The sequence below is a fragment of the Falco biarmicus genome, chromosome 4 (genome assembly GCF_023638135.1).
Source record: "Falco biarmicus isolate bFalBia1 chromosome 4, bFalBia1.pri, whole genome shotgun sequence".
Lineage (NCBI taxonomy): Eukaryota > Metazoa > Chordata > Aves > Falconiformes > Falconidae > Falco > Falco biarmicus.
In genome coordinates this window covers 60,432,070-60,458,704 of record NC_079291.1, presented here as the reverse complement: position 1 = coordinate 60,458,704, position 26,635 = coordinate 60,432,070, and the positions used below count along the sequence as shown (strand labels likewise).

The 26,635-nt window shown below is 45.7% G+C and overlaps 1 protein-coding gene across 4 annotated transcripts in view; it reads left to right on the top strand.

The window, feature by feature from the left end:
* Positions 1-26,635, top strand: part of ALS2CL (ALS2 C-terminal like) — a 48,623-nt gene that overhangs the window by 20,522 nt on the left and 1,466 nt on the right. For all 4 annotated transcript variants that reach the window (XM_056334451.1, XM_056334452.1, XM_056334450.1 and 1 more), the window contains 23 exons: positions 569-761; positions 2,560-2,625; positions 3,324-3,489; positions 3,939-4,067; positions 4,368-4,487; positions 6,299-6,375; positions 6,761-6,827; positions 7,559-7,755; positions 10,273-10,338; positions 11,171-11,269; positions 12,920-13,078; positions 13,977-14,088; positions 15,595-15,672; positions 17,211-17,338; positions 18,570-18,743; positions 19,330-19,423; positions 20,002-20,159; positions 21,635-21,703; positions 22,727-22,900; positions 23,755-23,797; positions 24,223-24,284; positions 25,207-25,356; positions 26,388-26,484. In XM_056334451.1, coding sequence (XP_056190426.1) covers positions 569-761; positions 2,560-2,625; positions 3,324-3,489; positions 3,939-4,067; positions 4,368-4,487; positions 6,299-6,375; positions 6,761-6,827; positions 7,559-7,755; positions 10,273-10,338; positions 11,171-11,269; positions 12,920-13,078; positions 13,977-14,088; positions 15,595-15,672; positions 17,211-17,338; positions 18,570-18,743; positions 19,330-19,423; positions 20,002-20,159; positions 21,635-21,703; positions 22,727-22,900; positions 23,755-23,797; positions 24,223-24,284; positions 25,207-25,356; positions 26,388-26,484 — 2,678 coding nt within the window. The remainder of the gene's footprint in view (positions 1-568; positions 762-2,559; positions 2,626-3,323; positions 3,490-3,938; positions 4,068-4,367; positions 4,488-6,298; positions 6,376-6,760; positions 6,828-7,558; positions 7,756-10,272; positions 10,339-11,170; positions 11,270-12,919; positions 13,079-13,976; positions 14,089-15,594; positions 15,673-17,210; positions 17,339-18,569; positions 18,744-19,329; positions 19,424-20,001; positions 20,160-21,634; positions 21,704-22,726; positions 22,901-23,754; positions 23,798-24,222; positions 24,285-25,206; positions 25,357-26,387; positions 26,485-26,635) is intronic.

The window sequence follows — 26,635 nt, the reverse complement described above, 5'->3', positions numbered from 1 at the left end:
CACACATACGCAACCCTTAAACCATGCCCGTCCTGCCTCCCTGCTCACAGCCGATGGTCATGCCCATCTCTGAAAGTAAAACTTGTGGGTGCAGGTTCTGAGCTGGCAGCAAATCAGAGCAGCTCCACTGAAACAACAAATCCACATAAATATTCACAAGCCTGTCTGGCTAAAAGTTGTGTGACTGGATTAGGCCCATGGGGTGGTTTCCTTTCCTGTCACCACCTTTCTGGTCTAGCCTCCAAGGAGACCAGGGACAACCCTTCGGGTCAGGGGCAGAAAATTTTCTGCTGATGCTTGTGCCTGAGCTGGGGCTGAGCCTGGCAGGCTGACCCGACCACGTCCTGCGGGAATGGGAAGGATGAAGCCGTAGCTCATGCAGTTGCTCACAGGGACACAATCCTAAACAACCATCATCTCCTTCCACCCTGGCATAGTTTTCCTGTAAGAATATGTGTGCTTTACACTGAAAAATTGGGCTGGGTGTTATAGACAGGCAATGTTTACTACAAGATTTCTTGGAGTCCAGGCTTTCTGATGGCCTTTTCCCCCCACCTTTTCCTCAAAGAGCCTAGTGACCAGAAAGGAAAGGAGAACTTTAAGCTCTTCCTGCTCTTGAATGATCGATTTCAAGCTCTCTGGGACCTGACAGAAGAAAATTACCGGAGACTGAAACAAAAATGCAGCACCTCCGAGTCATTCTGCATCCAGGACATTTACACTGTCTGGAAAGGAGACCTGTTTCTGAACCTCTACATCCAGTAAGTACAGAAGCATTTTGGAGCAGCGTAAGGGACCAAATTTATTAACTGGTAGGTTGGTGCAATTAATTTGGGTGTTTAATTTGTTCAGTCCTGCCCACTAGTCCTCAGTGGTTAGGTCAGGGAAGTGCTACAGAATATAGCCTCTGTGCAGGCAGCATGGTAAGCAGCTTTTGTTGTAGCTGCAAGCACGCTTGTAAGAGGCAGGATTTTTTCTTGCAAATAGTTTTTTTAATGCATCTTGAAAATGGAAAGAGGCCAGGTGTAGAGTTTGTGCCTGGGTAATTCATGAGAGTGAAGCTTGAGCTGTCATCAGTAACAGAAAGGTGTGCACAAGCAGGTTTAAAGGACTCCTAGGGATGAGGAGAGATGTCGTCACTAGGCACAGTTCATGTTATGTGTTTGTGCCACATTTTTGTGCTTTTGGCAAGGGATATGATAGCAAGTGATGGATGTAGTGTGAGGTGAAAAACATACTGCCCTATTGCTGTTTCTATAATGAATTACATCTGCTCCCCATCTGTCTGCAAGGCAAAATAAAATGTTTACCTAAAGCACTGTACCGTGTGTAACCTGTGTGTTGATGTCCTAGCATGAAAAATGGTTCATGGGCATCTGAGATGACATAAAGATCAGACAGCATTCAATCCTTCATTTATTACGTTGGTCATAAATGTGGCCAAGCTTTTGCCAGATGGGCTGGTGCCGCCTGCGCAGCTTGGCACCCGTACAGGAATAGGAGATGGGCTGTCTCCTCAACATTGCTCTTCATCCAGTCTTGGTTTTGGTGGTTTTTATGCATGTGGAGGGAGGAAGGAAGGACTACTCTTTGTTTTGGTTTTACTTGGGCAGCATCATTTTAAAAAGCAGTGCACAACAGACTTTGTATGTGAACGGGGTTTGGAGCAGTGCGTGCTGTTCATTTGGGAACTGGTTCAGTGAATTAAAACCAGTTTGCATTAAAAAGGCATACAAAAGATGAAAACTTGTGCTGAGGTTTCAGATGGTACAAAGGAGATATATATCTTAAGATCTAATTTCCCCTCATGAAATTAAAACCTGTTTTTGCTGGTGTCATGCAAAAAAAAAAAAAAAAATGCTGGTTCCTACCTACTTGTGCTGACTCTCTCTGTGCAGTCCTCTGTACAGTGTCTCAGGCTTATTGGAGTGCTGTAGGAGGAAGCAAAGCCACTGTCCAGGGACGTGAAAATCAGCAGTAAATACATGTCCCTGAAAGATGGAATAAATTGTAGTGAGCCTGGACTTTATACATGGTATCCGAAAACACTACTGGAAGGAAGAGTGGTATTTGCTGACAAAATACGCCTTGATCTCCCTCTAGTGTGAGCTGAGATACATTGGTGTGTAACCTTGACTTGAATTTACCATCAGTAATACAGACCTGATACTTTCACTTCAGCCAGCAGAAATTCATACCTCCGATGCTGATACCTTAAGCTCCGACACTGTAGATTTGCTTTCCAGGACGGTTGCACAAGGTTGTTTCTGCTTATGCTAAATGCCAGGATGATTTAAACTTCCCATAGTGATACCAGTGCAAAACTCAACATGGCAGTTAAACCAAGGAGCTGGGAAAGGGGACAGAAGGGGAGTGAGCCAGGGGAGAAGTACAGTAGCTACAGCCCCCTTGGAAAAGTGGACTCGACATGAAGTTTTCAAATTAGCTTCTTCCCTTTATCACTTAAACCTCATAGCGAATGTGCATCTCTAACTCAGCTTGTGGTCACCTGTGTTGTTTGTTGTTTTTTTGGTTTTTGTTTTTTTTTCTTGCCAACAGGTATTTTGTCACTTTTGCAAACTACGTTGTAGTCCACGGCTTTGAACACGCCACAAAGAGCAAAAGGTCAGTGGGGTGAAAGATGCTTATTGAAGGGGCTGATAGGAACCCAGGGATGTTGTGTGGCATAAGAAACTAAACCAGAGTGAGCAGCACTGAGCACCGCACCTTGCAGTGATCTAGGTTCCAGCTGCCTCTCCTCTGAACTGGTCGTGCTGGCTGCTCCTGCCATCTTCTGAGACCACGGCAGCAGCTGGTGAAAGGTTTCCATTACAGATCTCTCTCCATCTCTTTCTAGCCATGCACAACCCTTTTCGTAGGAGAGGATGCCTGTAAACTTGAAATTCAGGGGTTCAGATAGGGGGTGGGACCTGAGGAAGGATGATGTGGCAGGAAATTTCCACTGCTGGTTCCATGTGCAGTCAGAGTCGCGTGGAAACAGCAAACGAGGACACGAGCACTAGATGTGAGCAGAGTCACAGCTGCTTTATCCGAGTCACCCTCCTGGGCCGCAAACCATGCTGGATGTCGTGCCGTATTCTGGGGTCCCTGCTTGGAAAGACCACTGGGCTGGAGGTGGGATGGATGGAGCTCGTGTTTGCCTCATTGCCTAGTTTGCGTGCAAATATATTTGTGCTATGTTATCTCCTGGTCTTTCAAGTCTTTCTATACCTTCTCTGTGAGTGTGGTAGCTTATAAAGCTTGGAAAGCAATTTGCAGCAAAACCAATTAATGAACCTTTGTCCTAATTAATTGTTTTGCAGTGAAGCCTGGAAGCACCATAAGACAGTGCTGAAACAATTCCTCACAGACTTCACCTCCGAGACCTCCATGTCACTGGCCTTATACACTGTCCTTCACAAACCTATCCGAGACCATATCGAGCAATATATACTGCTCCTTACCAAGCTGAATGAGGTTCTCAAAGAGGTAGGAAGCTTTATATGGTGTTACTTGACTGCTTTGTGCTAACACCTTATGCAGGGTTTGTGGGGCTTTGTGGTGGTATCAGTGAATCCAAAGCAGGCTAGAAGGAGAAAGTTTTCCAGTGGACAGCTGGAGTGGTGGTAACCAGCACCAGTGGGGTACAGCCCACCTGAAGGTCTCAAAGCAGTGACCATCGGCCACTCCAGCGCAGTACGAGCTGCACATCATACAGAGTAGCTGCAGTGGGTCAGGTAACTGGCCTAAGGTTTCCTACTTCTGCTGGTGGCAGAGATGATGCTGGATTTGGGATGCTTCCCTTGCAAAGGGGGTTGGGGGGTTAGCTCTCTTAGCCCTTTAGATTCAGAGCTGCTGAGGTTTTCCTGCAGCTGTAGCCCAGAGAGTAGATGTCCTGCACAGCCATCCAAAGCTCAAGCCCTGTTTTCTTCTGTCAGAGCTCTGTAAAGGACGTGGTTACCAGTGCCATCAAGGAATATGCGAAGCTGGAATCTTTCATCAGCCAAGTCCTGGATGAAGCTTGTTTTACCAAGTCCTTATGGAAATCCTTGGGCTACAAATTCACGGTGAGTCACAGATGTAGAAAGTGGCTTGATGGGGAGCTCTTTTGGAGGTCTTACACTTCTACTTACCCATGGAGGAAATCTAACACAGATCAAGAAGGGCAAGTGGAAGCCTTGAAGAAACCCTATGGTCACTGGGTGCTTTAGAGTGCTGTGTCCAGTTCTGCTGTCACTGTCATTTTGTGCCACGAGTCAGATGGTCTCTGCAGGAGCTGTTGGCTTCAGTGGTGTGCCCTCTCCCAAATCCTGATGTTTCCTGATGCTCTTGACCCTCCATCTTGACCTCTGTTGTTCCCTCTGCAGGATATGCTCTGTGTCCCTGAGAGGAGGCTGCTGGAAGATAGCAAAAATCTTCCTGTCTCTTCCAGCATGAATCGATCTGACCGGATCTTGCTCTTTGACGATGTCCTTGTGCTAATTCAGGTATGTCTGTAGGCTTTCCGGGGGACTGGAGGGGCAGCTCAGATAAACGACAGTAAAATTCAGTTTCCTTTGAAACTGAAAATGTAGCAGACTGTGGCTGTTGGCAAAAGCTTGGCTCAGATCCATGCACCTGTGGTTTGCACCGGAGAATAAAAGAAGGCCAAATGAAGAAAGAAAAGAAGAGCATCCACATAGCTTTTTCCCCAGTAAATGTGTGCTAGCCAGCCACCACAGGCACCTTCTAGTTACCCAGGCTCATGCCTGCATATGAATCTATCGATTTCCATCCTTGCTTACTCAAAGGGAGCCTGTTGGGTCAAAGTTATTATACTGTAAGCACTCGTGCATAGGGCTAAATATGATTTTTTGTGGTTGATTCTGCTAGTGGCACGGGAGCAGAAGTTGCAGGTGTTCTTGGGGCTATTTCAGGGATTTGGGGCCTGGGTGCAGGGCAGACAGGGAGTGTCTACAGCCGTGGATAGCTGGGTGAATAATGTGTGTTCAAAGGTGTTCTGCACCATGTTAACTAAGTCCAGCTTGGCTTGCTCTGACTGACAGCACCTGTAACCAAGCAGGGCAGCAGGGCTCTCTTCATATGCACCTCTCTCTGCTTGCTCTTTAGTCTTGTGCCAGCCCCTCGGGTGTCCAAACACATGGCTGCTTCATGAGCTGATCCATCTCAAGGGCTCTTCCAAACATGAGCCTTTGTGATAATGCTGGGCACTCCTAGTCATCTTGCAGGGTCTTGGCCCGAGGAAATAGGGTGGTGATTGTCTCACCCAACTTTACATTATAGGTTTCTTAGCACTGTAGTGATTTGGCTGTGAGCAAGTGCCCCCAGGCTCCCTTTGTAGTCAGGGGAGAGAGACATGCGCTGCCTGGGTGTGGTTTATCTGACCTATTTTAGGTGCCAAAATTAGGATGAGTTGAATCATGTCCTTGACTCCATTGTCTAGGCTGAAAGCACAGAGTGACTAGCTTACACGGAGATATCTACATTGTAGACAGCTCTGGTCAACAGTTCCCACCACGTCTCATCTGCTGCTATGACTGTTACTGAGGCTTGGGGAGATATAACTGGTCTGGGACTGAACTGGTTAGCTTGGGCGGCTAGCAGGGCTCTGCTGATGAGAGCTCTGGTGCTGGAAATCTGAACTTTCCATCCTTCCCTGTTCCCCCAAATCTGTTTAGATACATCGCTGATTAACTCACGGTGAACTTCACAGTGCTAGTACCTACACTTGGCCAACTACATCCTTACAGACAGCAGCTCTGTAGTGTGGGCATCTGGACTTTAGACATGGAAGGGAGATATAATATTAAATGCAGTCTTACCGGGTATTTCAACTGTTTTAGTTTCTTCTGTTTGGTGTGCTAGGTCAAAATAGCCACTCTACATTTTGTGCTTGTGGGCTGCTATTGGCTGCCTGGAGTCCAAACCCTAGATAGATCACAAGCAAGATTACGGCATACTGGGTGCCAGGGATGCTTTGGGAGTTTGTCATGTAATGGGGAAGAAACTCTTGCAGAGACAAGTGCTGTCTAAGAAGGTCTGTTTCTGTTGGTTGTAGCTATGGCATTATGGCATTATATATACCAACTGTAAGCATTAAGCTAAGAACTTTCTTCCTTCTCCTGTGTTTCTTCAGTCTCCAAGGTCTGTCATTGTAGTGTGGGACAGACGTGTGGACCATAAAAGAGGGAATTTACAGTGCTGCAGGTCTTGCTCTGCTGTTCAATGCATTGACTAAGTGGGGGCAACGTGTGATGTTTACACCAATAACAGGAACATCTTCTCCCTTTTATTCCAGGGAAACAGCTTTCAGAGCTTTGATCTGAAGCTTGTGTGGGTAGATGAGAACTGCAGGGAGAAGTCAGCTCCAGGACTGTAAGTGAAAAATTTCCACTTGGAGGTAAAAAAAAATAATTGTACAACTTGATTGCAGAACTGAGAAAATGATTCAAAACTTTGTCCCATCTTTTCCACACAGTGGGATTGGTTCTGGGCTATGGGTAATTGCAGCACTGCCCAGCTGGGATCACAGTAGCTTGGACAGGCATTGCTTGCTTTTGATCGATTTTGATATATCAGCAATAATAAAACGGTTTTGCCTCCAGACCTTGAGAACAAAGATGAGCTGAGTCCCTCTTGAGAAGATAAAACTGACTGCAAAAGCACCACTAGCTTCTGAAAAGGAATGGGAAGAGCAGGAGCTGCTGTTTGACTGAGAAATGTGTTTTTCATAGTCTCTATAATGCCTTCTGCTTCACAGGTATGGACTCCGCATTATAACCCCAGAAGAAACGTTCCTTCTCTCTGCCAAAGACCCTCAGATGAAGGTTAGCAGTGGGCAGGGTGTTTCTGTTCTGCCTGAAATCCTGGTTACCCAGTTTTGAAATAGAGGACCGGCACAGAGGGGGTGGCAGCTCTGCGACGGGGGTAAAACGTTGAGTGCTGTGCTGAGTGGAAGCTGAAATGCCACTAAGTGTCAGGATTTCAGCTTCCAGATCAGAAGACAGATTAGTGGGCTCCGCACCTGCTGAAATGCTGCTGAGGCCTTTCTGCTGTGATTTTTGCTATTTTTTTGTTATTTAAAGCAGAATAATAAGCAGTATGGGGTTTGTTGTTTTTTGGGTTTTTTTAATCTCCCCACTGCCAAGCCAATATTCTATTAGCTGTTGGCCAGAGGTGGCTTGAACAGTTGATGGTAAGTGAAAAACATCCAAATGCTGGACGTGGGTTTGCCCTGGACAGCAGTGCGTGCTGCAGAGCTTGGCAACACAGTCCCATCACCATGGTCCTGTGCCAAGGCCAATTAGTGGTGGTGAGAGTCAGGCTTAAATGACATGGAAACATTGTGCATTGGTGCCATATCCAGCTTGCAGGACCCAAGGTAACACCTGCTCTTGATGCTGTAGATGGGCCACAACTCACCAGCCCAGCCAGCTGAATGGCTCAGAACTGATGGGAACCCACCAGCTTCTTGCTGCTTCTCCTGAAGTAGCTCCTGTTGGGAGCTATTACACTTTCTTCACTCGGTAGTCCAGCACTGCTCTTCTTCTGCCCCCAGGCTGTTTGGGAGTGGAAGCTGAACCAGGCTGTCCGCCAGGCACTGAATGGGAAGCGGGATTTCCCATTGTGGGGTGAGACTGGTGAAGGCAGCAAGCCCCCGTCCTGCCGCTTCTTCACCTACGTCTTCAGGCTGGAGGGCAGGTTCAAGAGCGCGTCCTACGAGGGCGAGTGGCAATGGGGAAAGCCGCATGGCAAGTAAGGAGCCTTTTTTTCCCCCTTTCCTAAGCAAGAACATGCAAAGATGGCCCTGATGCCTTTGTGTAGCACTGCCTAGATCCAGCAGATGAGCAGCTGGAGGTACAGATGCCACGGAGTGGCTGTGGATATGGGGTGATCCATCCCACGCTGAGGGCCTGGGCCACAGGCTCTGGGCTGGTGGTCTCCCAGGGTGTGCTGTCCTCTCTGGTTCCTGCCACACTTGCTTCCAGAGGGAAATCTGGTATCGAGGACAGATTCAGGGGGCAGCTGGGACATAGTTGCTCGATTTTAGAGTTTTGTCATACCATGAGTCCTGTCAGGTGATCTGTTGTATTGCAGGTGGCTTGCTAGTGATGCTGGTTGATGCAGTCAACTACAGAGGCTGCCCCTGATAATGTGGCAATGATCACACTGAAGGCGCTGCATGGGCTTATGCCTGCAACTAGGACTTAGACTTAAGCTAATGTTTATTTCCAGCCTAAGACATACAATCTCACTGTCATGATAAAAAAAAAAAAAAATAATCTGATTATAAGCCTTTCCTTGTAAATGAGAGAAAAACTTTATCCTGTGCTATCAAAATCTATTTTAACATCCTAAGTATTATGAAAGGAATTGGGGGAAAAAAAATACAGGAGAGGCTCAAATGCACTTCTTGGGAACATGAGAACTGTTCACTAAATCCAACTGAAGTTTAAGAGTGAGCTCTGCCAAAGGGAACGGTCTGTAAATCAAAGGTAAATTGGTGCCAACCAAAATCTCTTTGACATAGGATAGAGCACAGCCTCTGGTTTTGTGAAGAAACATGAATCATGACCTACCTCCACAGCCACCAAAATGGGCTGATTTGGAACTTTTATACTTGCTGAGTTTTACACAGTTCACAGTCACTATTGAAGGAAAAAGGAAGCAGAGACTTAGCTTGAAAGAGCCTTAAAATAATGAGAATATCCAAAATTAAAAGCTTAATCCTGAATCTTATGTGGAAGAGATAGTGCCTTGCCCTGGAACAGGGTTAAAGAGGTGTTTAGAGCAGAGCCGTGCATCTCGGCTTTTGGGTCATTCATTGAAAAGGTCAATGAAGGTCTCGGTCCTTCACATCATCCCCACGATCCTTCACATCATCCCCACTGTCCCGGCACCTGCACTCCTCGCAGACATCTGACAACCGCCGTGCGCAGACACAGAGGGACAAGCATCTCTCCTTGCTTTCCATCTCCTCCTGTCTTAGGGTTGGAGAAATGAGATTAATAAATAGCTCTGCTGCTTCAGATTAAATGATGTGACTGAGGCATCCCAGGAAATTTGTGGCACAACTAAGTGACTTCACGTGCTTTTAATACCTGGGCTTTTAATTGCTTAATTACTAGGCTTTCCTTTCCACCCTTGAAATTACTCTTCTCTGTGACTTGCTGCTAATACAAAGTTACAGAGCAGCAAAGCTGGGCTTGGTGGCTTGTTCACCTCTGAGGGAGAGGCTGGCATGGCAAAGAAGAAGAGCAGAAAGCTGCAGCAGTATGAGTCAGGGCTCTTCAGCAAACTCATCTGTATTCATCTGACACTGTTGTGTCCTGGTGCTGATGACCTGGTGTGGGAAAGAGATACTCCCACTGAGAAGTAGATTAAACCATCACCACAGCAGGCATTCTCTCTGGCTTGCTCTCCTTTGCTAGCATTTGTATTAGCAAAGCAAAAGGAATTCTGTTTTAAATCCGCTTAAAACTAATCTGACCACTTCCCTGTAAATAGCAGGAGAAGAGCCTGTCTCCTGTAGGTGTTTAAAGCAACAGCCTCGGTGAAAGTCAAACAAACGTGTCATGGTTTTGGCACTGCACCATCTTCTATTGTCTCTGGTTGGGGAATCTGTAGGGAGCTGACTGCGTCTGGGATGATGAAAGAATTAAAACAGTGAGTGGGTGGGGGTGGGGTGGCAGACAGGGAGGGGGATGCATTCACAACCCGCATGGCCATGCAGTAATTTGAGTGTCACATTGACCGTTGCAGTCTCATTTGCACTCTTTACCTTGTGTAATCATTTCTGCAACCCCCACACAACAGAGATGGAAAGATACGATCCCTTTAGGCCAGTGCTTGTCTCTTTTGTTTTCATAGTGCCTGGCACAATGAAGTTCTGGACTGCGGTGTCATTATGCTGTCTATGGGCTGTGCCATGCTGGAACGCTGGCTGGCTTCATCACAGGCTGCACTGCAATTACAAAAGGATCATGTGCAAGGTCCTAAACTGATGACCCAGCAACTCTACAAAATGCTCTTGCAATTAGGGAACTTGGAAGAGGATTCTTCCCACTCATTCCAGGGCATGAAAACATTATGGTATTAAATCCTTATAGTGCAAACCAGAGTCCCAGAGGTGCCTGGAGAACGTGTGTGTCTGTGTCCCCCAAACAAACGCTTTGATGTTAGCCATTTCTAGGTTGTGCTTTGGCACCCTCTGTTGCAGCCGTGAGTGCTGCTGGTGATCTCCCTTGTGTCAATGCCTGCTTTGAATTGCAGGGGGACACTGAAGTGGCGTGATGGACGTAACCACGTTGGAGATTTCAAAGATGGCTTGGAGCATGGGTAAGCCTTGAAAAACAGGGAGATTCTTGCATTCCAAATAAGCTAAGAAACAGTTCCTCCCAGATGTAGTGGTATCTTGTAGGGGGACTCTTTGCTGTTACAGGCCAGGTTATCTGACCTGTTTTAGACACCTGACTTAAGCTTCAGTACATTGTAACCTAGAGCAAGTGGTTCACAGTGACTACAATAAAAGAAGTGTGGGCAGATGACCAGTTCAGATGCAGACATTTCCCTTCAGCTGGATGAATCTGACCTTTGATCTCTAAATCTGGGTGAATTTATTCATATGCAATGCCTTGAAGTTATTTTTAGGTGTCTTAAAAAACTTCTCTTAAATGAGGAGTTTTCAGGGGAAAGAAACCGTACTATGAAATTCAAATGCTATTTTTCTAATTTTTTTTTTTTTTAAAGTAAGGCTTTTAGATTTCTAATTTCTACAGCAGTTCTAGAATAAGTTAGGTTTTTGAAGGGAAAAAAATATCTCAAATACTTTGTGTCAGGATTAAGAAGACATTTTGTTTGGACCAAAGCAGTTGCTTTGGCGCCTAACTTGGCCCCTAAATTGGAGAAGTGGTAGAGAGGGGAGAAAACCAACAATGAAAGTAGTTCTGTAGAAGAAGAAAAGAGAAACTACGATTGCAGCTCACAAGGAGATGTATGAGCTCTTCCTTAGACCAAGTCAATTGACACTTGGAAATAACATCAGAGGTAAAGCTGACCCCAACCACGTAAATCAGCTTGGGGAGTCTGGAAAGTCCTTAGTTTTTAAACTTCATCCAGTACAACTGAGTGGCCTTTGGCCGTGCTGACCTCTGCCATATGCACCTTGTAGGTTTGGAATATGCCTTGTCCCACGCCAATCTGAAGACCGGTATGACTGTTATAAGTGCCACTGGTATGAGGGCAAGATGAGAGGCTATGGAATCTGTGAGTAAGTAAAACCCAAAGATAACTCTGGGGAAAAAGGGGACTCCACGTGTTTAAAGGGTGAAACGTTTGCACCTCAGTGTGGAGGGCTCAGTCACAGTGTAAAACCCAGGGTAACTCAGGCAACAGCTTTTGCTTCGGAGATGGGCAGTATGGCTTCTTGAGAAGCCCTGAGTCTCCTGAGGATTAGAATAGCAAGAGCTGTGACCATTGTAACTACCCGACATAGCATCCTCTGTGCCTTACAGGTGGGGATGTAATTTTGCATTCATGCTGGTGGTTGCAAAGCAGAGAGCGCGTGGTGCACCATCAGTCCTGGACAGACTTGGTGGAACATGCGGTGCTCTCTGTCTCCCCTGGCCATGCTGTCTGAACTAAATCTTCTGTAGAATAGGCTCGTGAATGGTGGGTGGGATGTTATGATGATCTGGGAGTCATAACTGTTATCCTGAACTGCTGAAGGGGGCTGGTTCCCCCAGCTGCCATTTTTTGCTCACTCAAATTCTGAGCTTAAGCCCAGAGCTTAACTTAAGAAATGGAGCCTGAGGCTTGTTTCCTCTCATTTACTCATCAAAATGCTCTGGTGAGTACAGTGATGGGTACAGCCATTTGCACACCTGTGTCTCAAAGCACTGCTGGGAGTGTGGATGGAGCCTGCTCTGTAAAGCACTGTATTGTGGGCACATGGTGGTGTCCCAGCCTTACCCACCACCTACTTCCCATGTAGAACGTCAGAAATGGCAGCGGAGGCCTGCTTAGCAGGTTGTATGTGTAAACCATTTCCATTTGCAGCCTGTGGGGTTAAGTGGACAGGGCCCACTTAACATCAGGTTGGTTTGTGTAGCAGTGAGCAAAACAGCATCCTCATCTTTGCTTAGGTCAGACATGGCTTGTAGCTAAATGGGCTGGCTAACATGAAGCGTGGACTGCTGGTTGCTACTGCACATACTTAACCTTTGTGCCAAGTGGGGCAGAGGAAAGACCACAGCTTTCCAGCTGCTTACTATGGGATAGGTCATCTTCCTTCCTAAAACCTGCATGTTCTGCTCCTTATGTATGAATTAAACTCAGAGTACAGGACACGCAGAAATCTCTAGGGAACCTGGAGCCAACTGAGTAGCGTTGTGCTAGTGTCTTTGGTGTCAAATGGGAGAGCACGCTGATAATTATAGAAGACAGCTCTGCTTAGTGTAAAGGCTTTCTCTGTTGCAACAGTGGAGATCTGTGGCCCAGCATGGACAGAGCTCAGGGGAGCTCTTCTTAGGGGGATGAGCCCAGGAGAAGGGGTAGGTGGTGACCATAGAATGGTGAAGGCAAATCTGGCTTCCCACTGGATCTGATCTCCTGCTCTGGATTAACAAGTGGTCACAGTGACCTGGCTGGTGAGAGGTCAAGGATTAAGTGGCCTCTCCCAGGACAATTGCAAGCCTAAGTGTAGTGTCCTTGGATAATGTTGGAAGCTATAGGTGGAGGGACTAGCTCAGGTGATGCACATTCCTAAAAGTGAACAACTACCAGCTCCAGAGCTACCAGTCAAGTATCTGGAATATTTAGCAGGCAGATGAGCCCAATTACTCACTTTCCTGGCTTCCTACTCCAACAGGAGCTGTCAGGTAGTCACAGTCTTCAATCCTGTCTGTCTGCTGCCCTGCAGGTATGGAAATGATATGGTCTACAAAGGCTACTTCAAAGACAACTTACGTCAAGGGTTTGGGATACTGGAGAAATTCTCAGCTGAGCATCCATTTAAATACACAGGACAGTGGGAAAATGACAAGAAGAATGGATATGGAGTCTGGGAAGACAAAGATAGGTAAAGGTGGCATGGGTCAAAGGTGGCTTTAGGTGTTTGACGGTTTTGTCCCTCTGTTGGCAGGGGTAAAGCCTCAGGTTTTGACGGGGAGACTTGGAGTTGTATTTAACCCCAGCTGGCAGCTAAGCCCCACACAGCTGCTTGCTCACGCCCCCCCGCAGTGGAATGGGGAGAGAACAGAAGAGTAAAAGTGGGAAAACTTGTTGGTTGAGATTAAGACAGTTTATTAGGTAAAGCAAAAACCATGCATGCAAGCAAACTAAACCAAGGAATTTATTCACCACTTCCCACCAGCAGGCAGCTGGGGTTCAGCCATCCCCAGGAGAGCAGGGGTCCATCACCAGTAACGGTTACTTGGGAAGACAGACACCATCACTTTGAACATGCCCTCCTTCCTTCATCTTCCCCCAGCTTTATATGCTAGGCATGACATCATATAGTATGGAACATCCCTTTGGTCAGCTGGGGTCAGCTGTCCCGGCTGTCCCCCCTGCTGACTTGTGCCCCCCAGCCTGCTCGCTGGTGGGGTGGAGTGAGGAGCAGAAAAGCCCTTGGCTCTGTGTGAGTACCACTCAGCAATAAATAAAACATCCCTGAATTTTCAACACTGTTTCCAGCAAAAATCCAAAGCATAGCTCCATACTAGCTACCATGAAGAAAATTAATTCTATCCCAGCCCAAACCAGCACACTTGGGGAGGAAGGAGGGATGTGTTCAACCTCTGCTGCAAGGCTTGAACTCCTGGGGAAGCATTATATGAACTGAGTTTTTTGCAGTACATTTGCCACTTGTGCTGCATGGAGTGTTGTATCAAGTAAAACTAGCCTCGGTATATCAAATTAACTAAAATCTAAGAAAACAGGGGAAAAAACATAATTTGTTTTTTATTGGATTCCAGAGGGGAGAGATACATAGGGACATGGCTCGACGATCACAAACATGGCCAAGGCATTGTAGTAACCCAGTCAGGTGTCTGCTATCAAAGGACATTTCAAGCTGATAAAATGGTGGTAAGTACACATTTTCAGTGGACTCTGTAGATCAGTGGGATGTGGAATTCTCCATCAAAAGCAAGCGTAAGATTTCACTTTGTAATTAATCTTTGAGGGAAAACAGAAAGCAAGAAAACTTAAGCACTGATACTTTACCATAATAATATTTTTGAAGAACAAGACCTAGGTTAAGTCTTCTTCTTATCACCTTCCTGAGGTCCAGCTAAGGACCAGGTGTAAGACTGGTCATTTCTCCTTACTCATGCTAAGACACCTTATAGGTCTGGCTGTTTGGCTGACCATTAGGTCACAATTACAGACAAGAACTCATATGTAAAGTGCTGCACAGTTATATAAGATACTACATCTATCTTAAAGATCATTAAGACTTTACTTTTCCAATGTGAGCTTACCTATGACAAGTTGGCTGTCCAGTTCATTGAAGGTTTAGATGTTGGTGGGGAAAGCAAAAAGGATTGGCATCGCTAGACCTGGCTTGGAAATAAAAGCATTTCTTCTCATGAAAAATACGCACTTAAAAAAACAAACAACCCCTTCCCCTCTCACCAAATTAGGACAAAATGTTTAGCATGGAAACTTTGTCAGAATGCCTTTCCATAAAACCTCCATCTGCGGGGAACCAAAATAAAGCTGCCTTTTGGTTTGCCAGCTGCCAGAGGTTCCTTTAACTTCACAAGGCTTCCAGGTGGGGAGCAGTCACTTTGGTTTTCCTAGTGGAAAATTGGTATGGCCAAGAAGCTTCCCTTGGAAACCTTTTATTTTTGCCAGAAAGGGCACTTTCCATCAAGAAAACCATTCCAGCGGAAAATGTGTTACAGCTCTAAAAGTGACCACATTTTCTGGCTGGTATGGGTACGTATGAACCTTTGGGCCCAAACCACGGGCTAAACCCCAAGAATCTTTCCCAATTGGTGTAGATGATCCTGTGTCTGTTCCGCATCTTGGTGCTCCTTCTCTGAAATGTGTGCTGCTGTAAGCAGCCTTGGGAGCTGGGAGGTAATGGAACAAGTGATTTAATGAATGCTGTAGGAGCAGCTCATTAAAGCCCCGTTGACTGCACAGCAAGGGACAAAACTAATTCTACATAGCAGCTGCCTTTGTCTTTTTTCTTAATCGTGTTGCAAAGTGACACAATTGGCTGCAGTCACCTAAAGGTCATAGGATTAGGAGGACCATGAGTTTGACCCATATGACAGTTCTTGGTGATAGTTCCTAGAACAGAAGCCTGCTTTTTGTTCCTTCTTCTAAGGAAATGAATGACTAGGACTGCTGCAAACCTCCTGAGCACCCAGGAATCCTCTGTGCAGTGACACATAACGGGTTATCTCTGGGGCACCTCCCTGCTTTGCTCTTGAGCATTGCGATGGCTTTCATATTGGGCTTTCAAAAAGGTTCTCAGAATCTGCAGCCTATAAATAGTCCAAGCCAGTGGCTGTTTCTAAATGAATTTGAGCAGATAGAAAGTTAATGCCTTGAATTCACTGCTTCTGCTTTCAAATGAAGGGTTCTGGGATTCTGCTCTTGGAAGATGACTCAGTCTATGAAGGGAACTTCACGGAAGATCTAACATTTGTCGGAAAGGTGAGCACTTCCTTCATCTCAGCCTTTCTATACAGTTGTTTGCTTTACAGAAGGGCTGCTGGATTAATCTTCAAAGTTCACACCCTCCCACTCCACTTCCCTTAGGCCCTCAGAAAATAACGTTTTCCTGCTTTTTGTATTTTATTTTTTTTTTCTATTGTCACTCTCTTTCACAGAAGGAAGGCTGCAGCTGAAAGACTTCAAGTAGCTGGGGGCTTTGTGCATTGTTTTGGTTTTTACTGTTTACACTGAGCATTTTTTTTTTATTTTTTTATTTTTTGTGGGGCATTTTTGGCTGTGCTTCTCAGCTGCAGTTGGGATGCTTTAATTTTCTTAGAATAAATGTTTCAGCCTTTGTAGTGCTTGGGAACACAGGAAATGATGTATAAACCAGATGGAGTTGCAGTACCAGCACTGCACTAATGTAACCAAGATGTTAACACAGCTAAGCAATTTTGGAAGCTTAATTTTACAATCTGGACACTTCACTGACACATTCAACATTTTGTGGTTGATCTTTAACAGAGATATCTGGTCAAAGTGTTCATAAAGTGCCCCATTGCAGGGAAAACTAGTCCTCCAGCTCGTTACAGAAATCCATGATGAGTCCGAGAGGAAGTGCATGGTTTTATCAGGCTGAGGGGATGTCAAAATAGACAATTGGTAATGATTGCGAATGAGCCCTGTCATTTACTGACTTGTCATGGGAGGAAGAGTTTGTCATCATCATTTTCAGCCAGAAGACTTGGGATGGGTTTTGCAGAGACTGATTATAGTGCTTAGATACTTCTTCCTCCAAAATTAATATTTAGTTTTAGTGGTTAGTCTAGAAAAATCTGTTCTTTATCTAAAGATGGAGTGCCTCCTGCCATTAGCAATGAGGATTTCAGGCTCGTATTCAAAGCCAGACTAGTTACGATATTGTTTAGCTTTGGCTTTGATTTAGTTAAACCCTTTAATTTTGAGTCAAGCTACTGCATGTCTTCTGTATTTGCCTCAGAGAGTTTAAGGTTTGTCTTGGTAGCAGCAAACATTTTGAAAGCATTTATGGTGAAGATCATATGATTCCCCCTACCTGTGAGGCCAAACTTGCTTGTGGTTTTAACAAGCAGAGGAAAAACAGAGGAGAAATTGAAGTTTCATGTGTTCGCTCTAGGTTAGAAATAACTACTGTCAGATTTCAGCCAGAAGATTTTATAACTCAGAGAAGATACTGCATATTTGTAAAGTATAATGCAAATGCTTTACTCGGCAATTGTGGCAGTCTTTCCCCTCCAGAATCCTGGATGTCACTCAACAGCAAGGGCTGTCTCCAGTGACTGCCACCACAACGGATGTCACTCAACAGCAAGGGCTGTCTGCAGTGACTGCCACCACAACGGCTCTGTGGCTTTGGATGCTGAGGGTGTGCACCTCTGTGATGGAAGAGCCATTTTAGGAGCTGGCTCTGTTGAAAAGAGAATTTGAGATCGTGGTCCAGCTTGTTTCCTCTCCCTAATGAGATCTTGGCAGAACAACCCTTTATTTCTCTGTTGCAGGGAAAGCTGTCATTTGCCAATGGCTTCATTTTGGAGGGAACCTTCACTAACAAATCAGGCCAGGGCCTCCAGACGCACGGCATCCTGAACACGTCGAGCGAGCAGCTGGAAGACAGGATAACCAAAGCGTGAGCAACAAGAGCTGACTTCTCGGCGCATAGCATGTGTTTTGACTCTACCTAGAGGGGTACTGGCTCAGTCCCTACAGGGATTAAGGCAGTCCTTGCTGAAAAAGTTGATCTAAAACTGGTCCATATGCAAGGGTAGAAGGAGGAAAGGAGAGCAGTTTGTTATATAACATTAATGCCACATAAGAAGCAGGAAAACAGATGTTCTACTCCCATTCTGCCACCATCTACCCAGAGATATTCCCATCCTCAGACTGGAGAGATTTTTGAAGGCTTAACATTTTCAGTGATTTGTGCATGTGCATGCACACACACACGTTTCTGTGTATACACGCAGACCGGTGTGAAGCTGTACAGGCAAAGCTGGGCTGCTGAAATGCATCACTTGCTGCATTCCTGTCCCTCTGTGCTACTGCAGGAATACTACCAGCTGATATTGTAGAGGTAGGAAAGCTACCAAGAAGTGATGCAAGGTGCACGAAGCTCTGAAAAGCTTGAGCTGGAGCTATGTGGAGGAAGGCTGTGGAGCCAGGACCAGAGCTTCACGGGGTGCTGACGCTGCTTTGGCAGGCAATGGTTCAAACGCAGGGCAGGAGTACCTGATCTAAAGCTATGAGGCCACATCCTCTGCTATAGACTCTTATCCTCGGGGGTTAACCTTGCAAAGAAAGGGATGCTGTGGCTGCCAGGCTGGAGGATCTGTGTTCAGCCAGTTTGACCCAAATGAGGGAGTCCCAGTGGGAAAGGCAGCTGCCTGCCCTCTGAGGGCAATTCCTCTTGCAAAACCCAGTTCAATTAATTTCTAGTCCATCAGAGTATCTTGCTGCAGAAACAGCTCCTGTGTTTTTCAGACAGCAATAGCTACTGGTGGTGGTTGCTCAAGTGTCTTCTTGCTATCAGTCTCTTCCGCAGGCTTTCAGTTCAAATAAATAGTCTGTATTTAGAAACATCCATGAATGGAGCAGAAAGCTTGTGATAGTTCACCAGCAAATATTGAGATTATTGATGTTCCATGCACCAGGAGTTTTTCTTCACCCAAAGTACCTCGTTGTCAGGACAACAGACTTGAGTTGCTTTTCATTGAATTACCAGTTAGGCAGTGCCATCTTCCTCTGCTCCCACAGTTCTTATGTTACTATCTGATTCCGGACAGCCTTCCGTATTTGAAGGTGAAGTCTGAAATAATTGAGGAGGGATGCAGAAAAGCCTAGTGCCATGTTATGTTTTGCAGTCAGTTGGGCCTTGAGGAGTTCCCAGTGGAGAAGAGATGGAAGGGAATCTATGACCAGTTCCTGGAGTTCATTCATTCTGGCTGCAAGGAAGAAACAGAGGAGTCTTTCACAGGGTTCCATATACAAACAAGCAAGGAGCTGCGGAAATCTCAGGAATACCTCTTCTGCCAAAGGTATGAGTACTGCATGCCCTCACTGCAACAGAGGATGACAGTTGTGCGGAGAGGATGGTGGTTTATGCTAGGGTGTGCTACATGATAAGTTAATAACCCAAGCATTATACAATTATTCCTGCTTTTGAGACAAGAGGATGAATTTTAAGCCTGAATTTAAGGTTGTGCTGTTGAAACGGATTCTTATCAGTGAAAATTTGAATGGGATTCATTTGATTAAATGTAAGCACCTACTTGTGACCCAGTCCTCGCTGGCTGCTCTTGTATTTGAGGGAAACCTAGCTGACTTCATCAGCTGATGCAGAGCAAACTCACCTCCCCTTAAGAAAGTATCTAAAATAGGTCAGAGAAGTATATGGCATGTGCAGGATGCAACCCAGGCCAGTTGTAAGGGGAGCCGAAGGCGATGAATTTAGATAGTCATAGGTGTTGTGAGCCAGTGGAACAGTTCGATTGAAAAGGGTAAAGAAAAATTCATTTGTTCCAATAGCCTTATTGTCCCCTTGGAATCTACCGGCAATACTGATTTGGATTTATCCCAGTGCTTTGTTGTGTAGTTTTCCGTCTTCACCTCTCATCTTTTCAGAGGGACTGAGGATGTATCCTGGAGGAGAGAAGATATTCTTGAAGAGCTTGCCCAGCACCAGGGACTGGAGTCACTGCACAGTTATTTAGAGAAGGTAAAGTTTAAAACCACAGTGATCCATGTCTGCCCACCAGACACAGTTACAGGTGGTAGTAGCTTTCTGTCAGCACATATAACATTGCCAGTGACTTCGAGAGCCTTCTGTAAATTATGTGTGAATGCCTATGCTTGTGAAGAAGACTGTTATCCTTCACGCTTTTTGGACACTCATTTTGTGTACAGTTGTACAGGCCAGGAAGTAATAATTTGGCTCACTCTTGGTTCTCAAGCTGTGTCAGGGAATAACCAGCCACTGGAGATGATTAAGAAACTCCTATGCACTCTCGGTGGTTGTTTTTCACTCAGCCAGCCTTCCCCTGAAGCACCCTTTGCTCTTTCTCTTCTAAATATCACAGGGAAATCTCTTCGCAACAGCAATTCTACCAAGCATATTTCTGCTCGATCCTGGGAGGAGAATGGGCTTGTGGCAGCAAAAATAGACAAAAGTTATAGTTGATTACCTCTAGGCTTGTTCTCCTTTGCTGACAAGAGAAGGTTGGGTGGCCATTCAGTGTTATCCTCTACTAATGGCAAGGGTTGACTTGTAAAATTTAATTTTCCTCTATCGTGCAGGCATTGAAGTCTTCCCTGCACCCACTGGGAAAGCTGCTGAAGGCCTTGACGATAGCTTTTCAGGCAACATATTCTGGGATTGGGGCCAACAGACACCTGCTGACTATGGCACAAGAGGAAGTCAAGTACTATGCAAAGAAAATATGGGAGTTTTACCAGTAAGTGAAGCACGCTGAGTCCTTCCAGTGGGTCTGGGCATAGAGGGCTTGTGGAGTAGATCATCAGGATCACTTGTAAGGTGACGGGGCTGCTTTATTTCACACCCTATTTCTTGACACAGTTACTTCAGAATGGTGCCAGATAGTTATTTGCAGTAACTGAGGTCATACGGACCTAGAAAACCTTTACTATGCCCACTGCTCAGTACCTGACCCAGGGGCTGTAATGTGACGGAGTCTCACTGAGTTATGGCAGCTCAGGGAGCTGTTGCCCGTAATAAGACTTCATTTGGGCAAGCACAAATATGAACAAGAAACCTCACTAAGTAACAAAGACAGCAAAGTACATCAGAGCACACAACAGTGGTGTTTGATATCCGTGTTTGAATGATAAACAGTTTGAGTTTAATATCTCAGCTCCACCGGAGTCGAGGCTGTGCGGTGTGAGTGCATTGCTGAGGCTCGGCTGCTGTGGGTAGTGACTCTAAACCAAGGTGGTTTGCTTGTGTGGTTGTGCCTGTGGGTAAACAAGGACGAGATCAAGGCGTGATTGGGGTCCTGTTGCTGTTTGGATAGTTTAAGAGAAGATGCCCCAGTAGGCAGAGGTGGGGAACTCTGCCCCTAGCTGCACTGAGGGTGCCTTAACAATAAGAGGTTGGATAAAAGCTCTGCTATTATCAGTGTAGCCTTGTATGCTCGAGGAAGGCTGCCAGCTCTATGGCGAGAGGTTTGTCCGTCCCAGAGAAGTCTGAGAACAGCAGCAGAGCTGATGGGAACGAGTCAGATTTGATTCAGTTCATCAGAGCTTTGTCCATGAACAGGACAACGGGGCTGACAACCTGAGCGTTGGTTCACGTAAAGGTTCTGAGCTCAGCGCACACCTTGGAAAGCTGCTTCACGTCTCCAGACCTTTCACATGCAGGGTGGGGAGGGAGACCCCCCTCACTGTGCTGTGCCTCTGGCTCGGTTTCCTAGGCTGATACTTCTACACCAAAAAAAAAAAAAAGGCAACGTCTCCCTAATCCCCATGTTAAGATTATGAAATTTTGGCTTGGAAATATCAAGACAAACTCGAGCTACTTTTCAGAGTATAAACATCCTCTAATGTTCATAGATGGATTAGAGAATTGGTTGGTGTGACAGGTCCTGAAACCTCATGTCCCTTGAGTGAGAATACAAGGAGGTGGTGTTCAATGCAGACCACAGTTAGGATCTCCAGAGTTACCACCCTAATCTTCAGAAGCCATAGAGATTTTTGAAACATTTATTCATTCCTGGCATCTTCTGCTCGTAATGGAGAAAGCCCTCAGACAGCAAAACTCGAACATCAGCACAACAGCAGCAATTATTACGGAGAGCTTTACTAACATCACACTTGATGGTGGGACAGCTGAGCTCCCCACTTGAGAATAACAAATTACCTTAAAAAAAAAAAGGAGAGAGGGAACTAAAGCTTGGTTCTGCTGCTTTTTTAGGGGTTTGCTCCATTTGGCACTGGAACAGAAAGGCCAACTATCTGCAAAGTGTGTGGATGGAGATACGAGGTATGTGTCACCACTAGTTGTTTAATTTTAAGCTGCCAGGACATATGGTGTGTCTTCTAAAACACATTAAGTGCTGAACTGATTGTATTTTCTGTGTGAGTCAGGTTCAGTGCCCACACTTCTCCAAGCACAAACCTTTCAGTAGTTCTGTTTGAAGCATGAGAGCAACTTCTTCTGATCATGTTCTGTAGCAGAATCAAGCGATGAGTTGGAGGTGTGTGTGGTGCACGGCCTTGTGAGATTACTCACACCAGCTACTGTGCAGTAGCATGGTTGTGTGTGAGAGAGCGGTCCCAGGACTACCACCTGCTTTGCATGAGTCACAGGAACTTATTCATTGCGGGGAAGGTGACTTCCATGCCAGCACTGAGAGAAAGGCAGGCCTGGAAACAGGGAGTACAGTGTGGGAAATGTAGAAGACATGTGGGTGGTAGAAGACATGATGTTCCTAGAAATAAGAAGGTAGGAATAATTGTGGGATCCCAGGTTTAGGGTTTTTTGGGGGTGGGAAGAAGCATCTTTGCTCAGCTGTCCCTGTTTGGTCTGGATTTTTCTTTGCTGTGATCTGCAGCAATCCCCACATGGGCTGAATGAAGCCAAGAGGTTGGTGGAATGGTAAGCAGCTGGAAAAGGGGTTTAGCTGAATTTATTTGGTCTTTGTCCCGTAAGAAATAACAAGTGGTCTGCTGAAACAGTGCAGAAAGATCAGCTGGAGATCAGTCTCTGATGCTCCTGGTTTCTTGCAGTGACCAAGGAGAACTTGTGGAGAAACAGTACCCTGTCCTGTCCTACAGCGTAAGATGCACTTGCATCTTCAGCTTGTGGGCACATGCATGAGTGTTATATAGGTCACTACTGCCCAGCCGTGACATTGAACTCAGATGTGGGGGAAGGAGGGGGGAACAAGGAGAACACCTTGCAGCCTCAGGAGCTGCCTCTTCCATTCTGTGCTGTGGGGCTCTCAGGCACCTCAGGGGATGTAGGTCTCACTGTAGGACTCCGCTTTGCTTTGCTCTGCCATAGTGACCAGAACGCCCGCAGTGTGGTCCTGCCGCTGATCTTGCCCTGCTTCTACCCTGAGCTTTTCATGCTCTACATGCTCTATCATGAAAGAGAAGATGACCTCTACTGCCAAGGCATTGTGGACCTAAGTCTGTTTCCTGACATCAAGCTGCTCGAGTTTCTGGATGTGCAGAAGTAAGTGACATTTTTTTTCATCCCAGCATGTAACCCCATGACCCCAGCTCGGAAGGTGGCAGCCAGGGAGAGCTCTGGTGGCACAGGACACACACCCTGCTCCTGGGTCCACCACTGGCTGTAGGACTGCAGTTTTTCCTAGTCTGCCAAACGAAGTCCTGTGGTGGAGTGCCTGCGACACTGTCTGGGAGGACAACATTGACTAGTGGAGAGCTGCTATCATCTATACTAATTTTCATTTTTGTGTAGCAAAAATCTTGTTTTCTAGCTCAGCACGCAAATGGTTTGCTCCAACTTGGGATCAATCAGATAGTTTATAAATGTGTCTTAGAAAGGGCTACAGTCCATCCAATGTACCTGCTCTAACAATGTAGCCATGCAGTCTCAAGTCAGGGGAAAGGCTGTGGAGCCAGATGTTTCCTTCATCCATTCCTGCAGCTAGATCCATCTTTGGAAGTGATATGTGAGGACCAATGATTAGAACTCAAGAGGCATGTGAGCTTTTCCAGCACAGCGTCATCTGAAGCTGAAGGACTTAAGCAGGGTGGAAGGAGACCCAGTCTCAACTGGGCAATTTGATTCAATCTAGACTCAGTGAGAGGAACTGAAAGTGCCAAAACTCTCCATTGATTATTACAGGAGCATCTGTGAGTAAAATGAACGCTACACTCAGGTTAATGACCCTAAGCAATTAGCTCTACCTGTGGCACTGTATGAAGAGGAGTGAACTCAGCCTTATGCACCTACAAGACTAGCATCACCTTCAACAAAGAGATAAAAACAGTCAAAACTTAGGTGGGAGTTAAGATGTGGACATCTGCTTTCTAAATCTCCTCTCTGTGATCTCCTTTCAGACACCTCTGGCCTCTGAAAGATCTCACACTGACAACCAACCAGGTAAGAACACTCAGAGCTAGCTTTGGTGTGCCAGCGAGATGGCACTGGGGCTACACGTTGGTGCTGGCTAATGATGGAGTGTCACCTCAGTAACCACAGGGCAGACTGCACTCAGAAATCAGAACTTAATGACACATGTTGATTAGTTATGATCTGTAGCTACTGCACGTGAATTTCCACGGATAGGAATATGAGGTCTGCATAGGATTGCTTTGTAATGCTCTGCTCTGTTTCAAGGTCATCTGTGTTCAGAGTGGCACTGTAGACATCCAAGTGCGTTCAGAGGGGCACTGTCTACAACAGCTTTATTTTGCCTTCCTTTATGGGCAGCAAACATGCTTATTTTGGGTCCAGCGCTGAGGAGCCATGTGGTGCCTCTCAGAGAGATGCTCCTGCAGAGGCACAGCTCCTTGTCTCCCTTTCAGAGGCGGTCCCTTATCAAAGACAAGTGTTTCCTGTCTGCCACCGAGTGTCTGCAGAAACTGATGTAAGTCACTGTCCACAACCTCTGACTGACAACCATGGTTTTTCTGTTTTCTGGGAGATGCCATAAATTTACACCTGTTTGCAAAAGCATTTCTGGGTCAGCCTGCAAGATTATTTAAAGAAAAGTGGGTTTTTTTTGTGATATTTCTGTTTAAAAGAAATAGTAACTTCTACAGAATCCCCCCCCCCCCTCCAAACAAAAGTAATAATGAAGACAGCATCAATTCTGTGTAAACAAAACCCTCCCCTGGCTAATATCTCCCCTTAATTTCACAGAGATATTCCTACACAACATCTGACTTTGATGAAATGGAGTTCACTCAGCTTGGTTTATTGGCTTGAAGTCCAGCCTAGGGGATGGTGTTGCAGTGACAAGTGGGAAGTTAAAGGGGAGCAGGGAAGTGTTGTGGGATCCATCAGACAGGAGCTATCAGGTCCCTAAGTAAAGTAGTCCTGGTGAGAATCAATGTGGCTTCTCCTCTGAGGAAGGCAGCACAGGCTACGTGTACCTTTGCAGGACATTATGGGCAGAAAACCCAACCGCATAGATCTGACAGCTGTATTAGCCCCTTGATAGAACTACTTGAAGTGATTCGACCCATGCTCTTCAGCTTTCATTTGAGGGACTGTGACTCAGGTGAGTCCTGTCTAAAATGAAAGATTGACACGAGGGTGAGCAGGTCATACTCAGGATTTGGGAAGGCTCGAGGCCCATCTGGATAATGTTACACCCAGGTGATGCCTCCTGGCACAAACTTGTTGACTCCTTTTTGGTGCAGCCATTTGAGCTGATTGATGGACTTTTTTTGTAGTATGACAGTCTGCTCTGAATTTTTTTAATTTTTTTTTTTTTAGTTCTGCTGCTTTATTTCTTTAGCTGTGTAGTGGAAGCATCTTTGACATGGCTGTTTTCATACCGACAGTACCACGGTGGATCCCCGGGAAAAGCTAGTGATCCTCCAGAATACGTATGAGGAGATAGAGACCACAGTGTCCCGGGTGGTGGAGAAGGACTACAAGCTCCCCATGGACGACCTGTTGCCCTTACTGATGTATGTTGTATCCCGAGCAAAGTAAGTGGAAACTTTTCATTTCCCGGTCCCGTTGTTGTGTGATACCTCAATCGGAGAAAGAACAGCCACGTTTCCAGGCTAAATAGTTTAAATGAAAAACTGGGGTTTACTGGGGTTGGAGTTTAAACATGCTTTTCCCTGAGGTGTATTTCTGTGTGCTACTGTCTGCCAGCTGTGGTGTGATGGTGTTGGCCATGACTGCAAGGAGCTAGGGACTTCCTGAATGTCCCCCTCTTAGCCAAGAGGATTGTTCCGGGATGTCATGGGAAATGCAGTCTTACCTGCACCTCAGATTACTGTAGAAAACAGGGACATGAAGCCTTTGAAGGCTGATGGTTGATGTCTTCAAGGCATCATCTATGCATCACACATCTTTGATTTTCCATTCTCAATGGGGCACTGTGACTCAGTTTGGAGGCGAGGAAGGTCTTGAACACTAACCATGTCAAAAAGGCTCTGTCTGTGCTGCCTTCAGTCTCACTGCAGGAGCTCCTGCTTACATCCAGGAGAATTAAATGACTACTTTTTTTTTGTTTGTTTTTTTTTTTTTTTTTCTCCTGGCAAATTTACCTTGATGGACTTCCTGTACATCCTTGGTCTACAAAAAACGGGGTGAAATGTTCAAACTTGTGGCCATGAAATCCAGAAGTTTGGGATTTAGTGAGGATTTTTTCCGTTTTTTCTTCTTTTCTTCCTCCCTGCAGTCATATTGCATGATGCAGGTTTGTTTGCTGAGTAGCTTTCTCAACTGTAGATGAGAGAGGAGGGGAATAAGAGAGACTGTGAAAAGTGAAGGCATTGACATTTTCTTATGATTGAGCATCTTTGCTGAGATCCAGTCATGCTGGGTACCTTAAGGACTCAGCTTCCACAAGATCAAGGTGATGCCCAAGGAATCGTTAATGGAGTTCCAGAGCCATGCCTCCTTCTCCCCATAATCTAATTTCAAACATGTGCCCACAAACACCAGGGCGCAGAGATTTATTCTAGTTGCAACTTTTTTTTTCTTATTTTTTTTCTTTTTTCCCTAGAATACAGCACTTGGGAGCTGAAATCCATCTGATCAGAGACTTGATGGACCCCACCAATCAAGGAGGACTGTACGACTTTCTGTTAACAGCACTGGAGGTAAGGAAATGTTTTCAGCAGTGACAGCTGCAAGCTGCATTAGCCTTTCTTGAATAGTAGATATATATATATACTGATGTGCTATACTTATTTAATTTTAGAGGGCTTCTTATATGCCTAGCACAGGAGGTTATTTTCCTTCTAGTCTAGA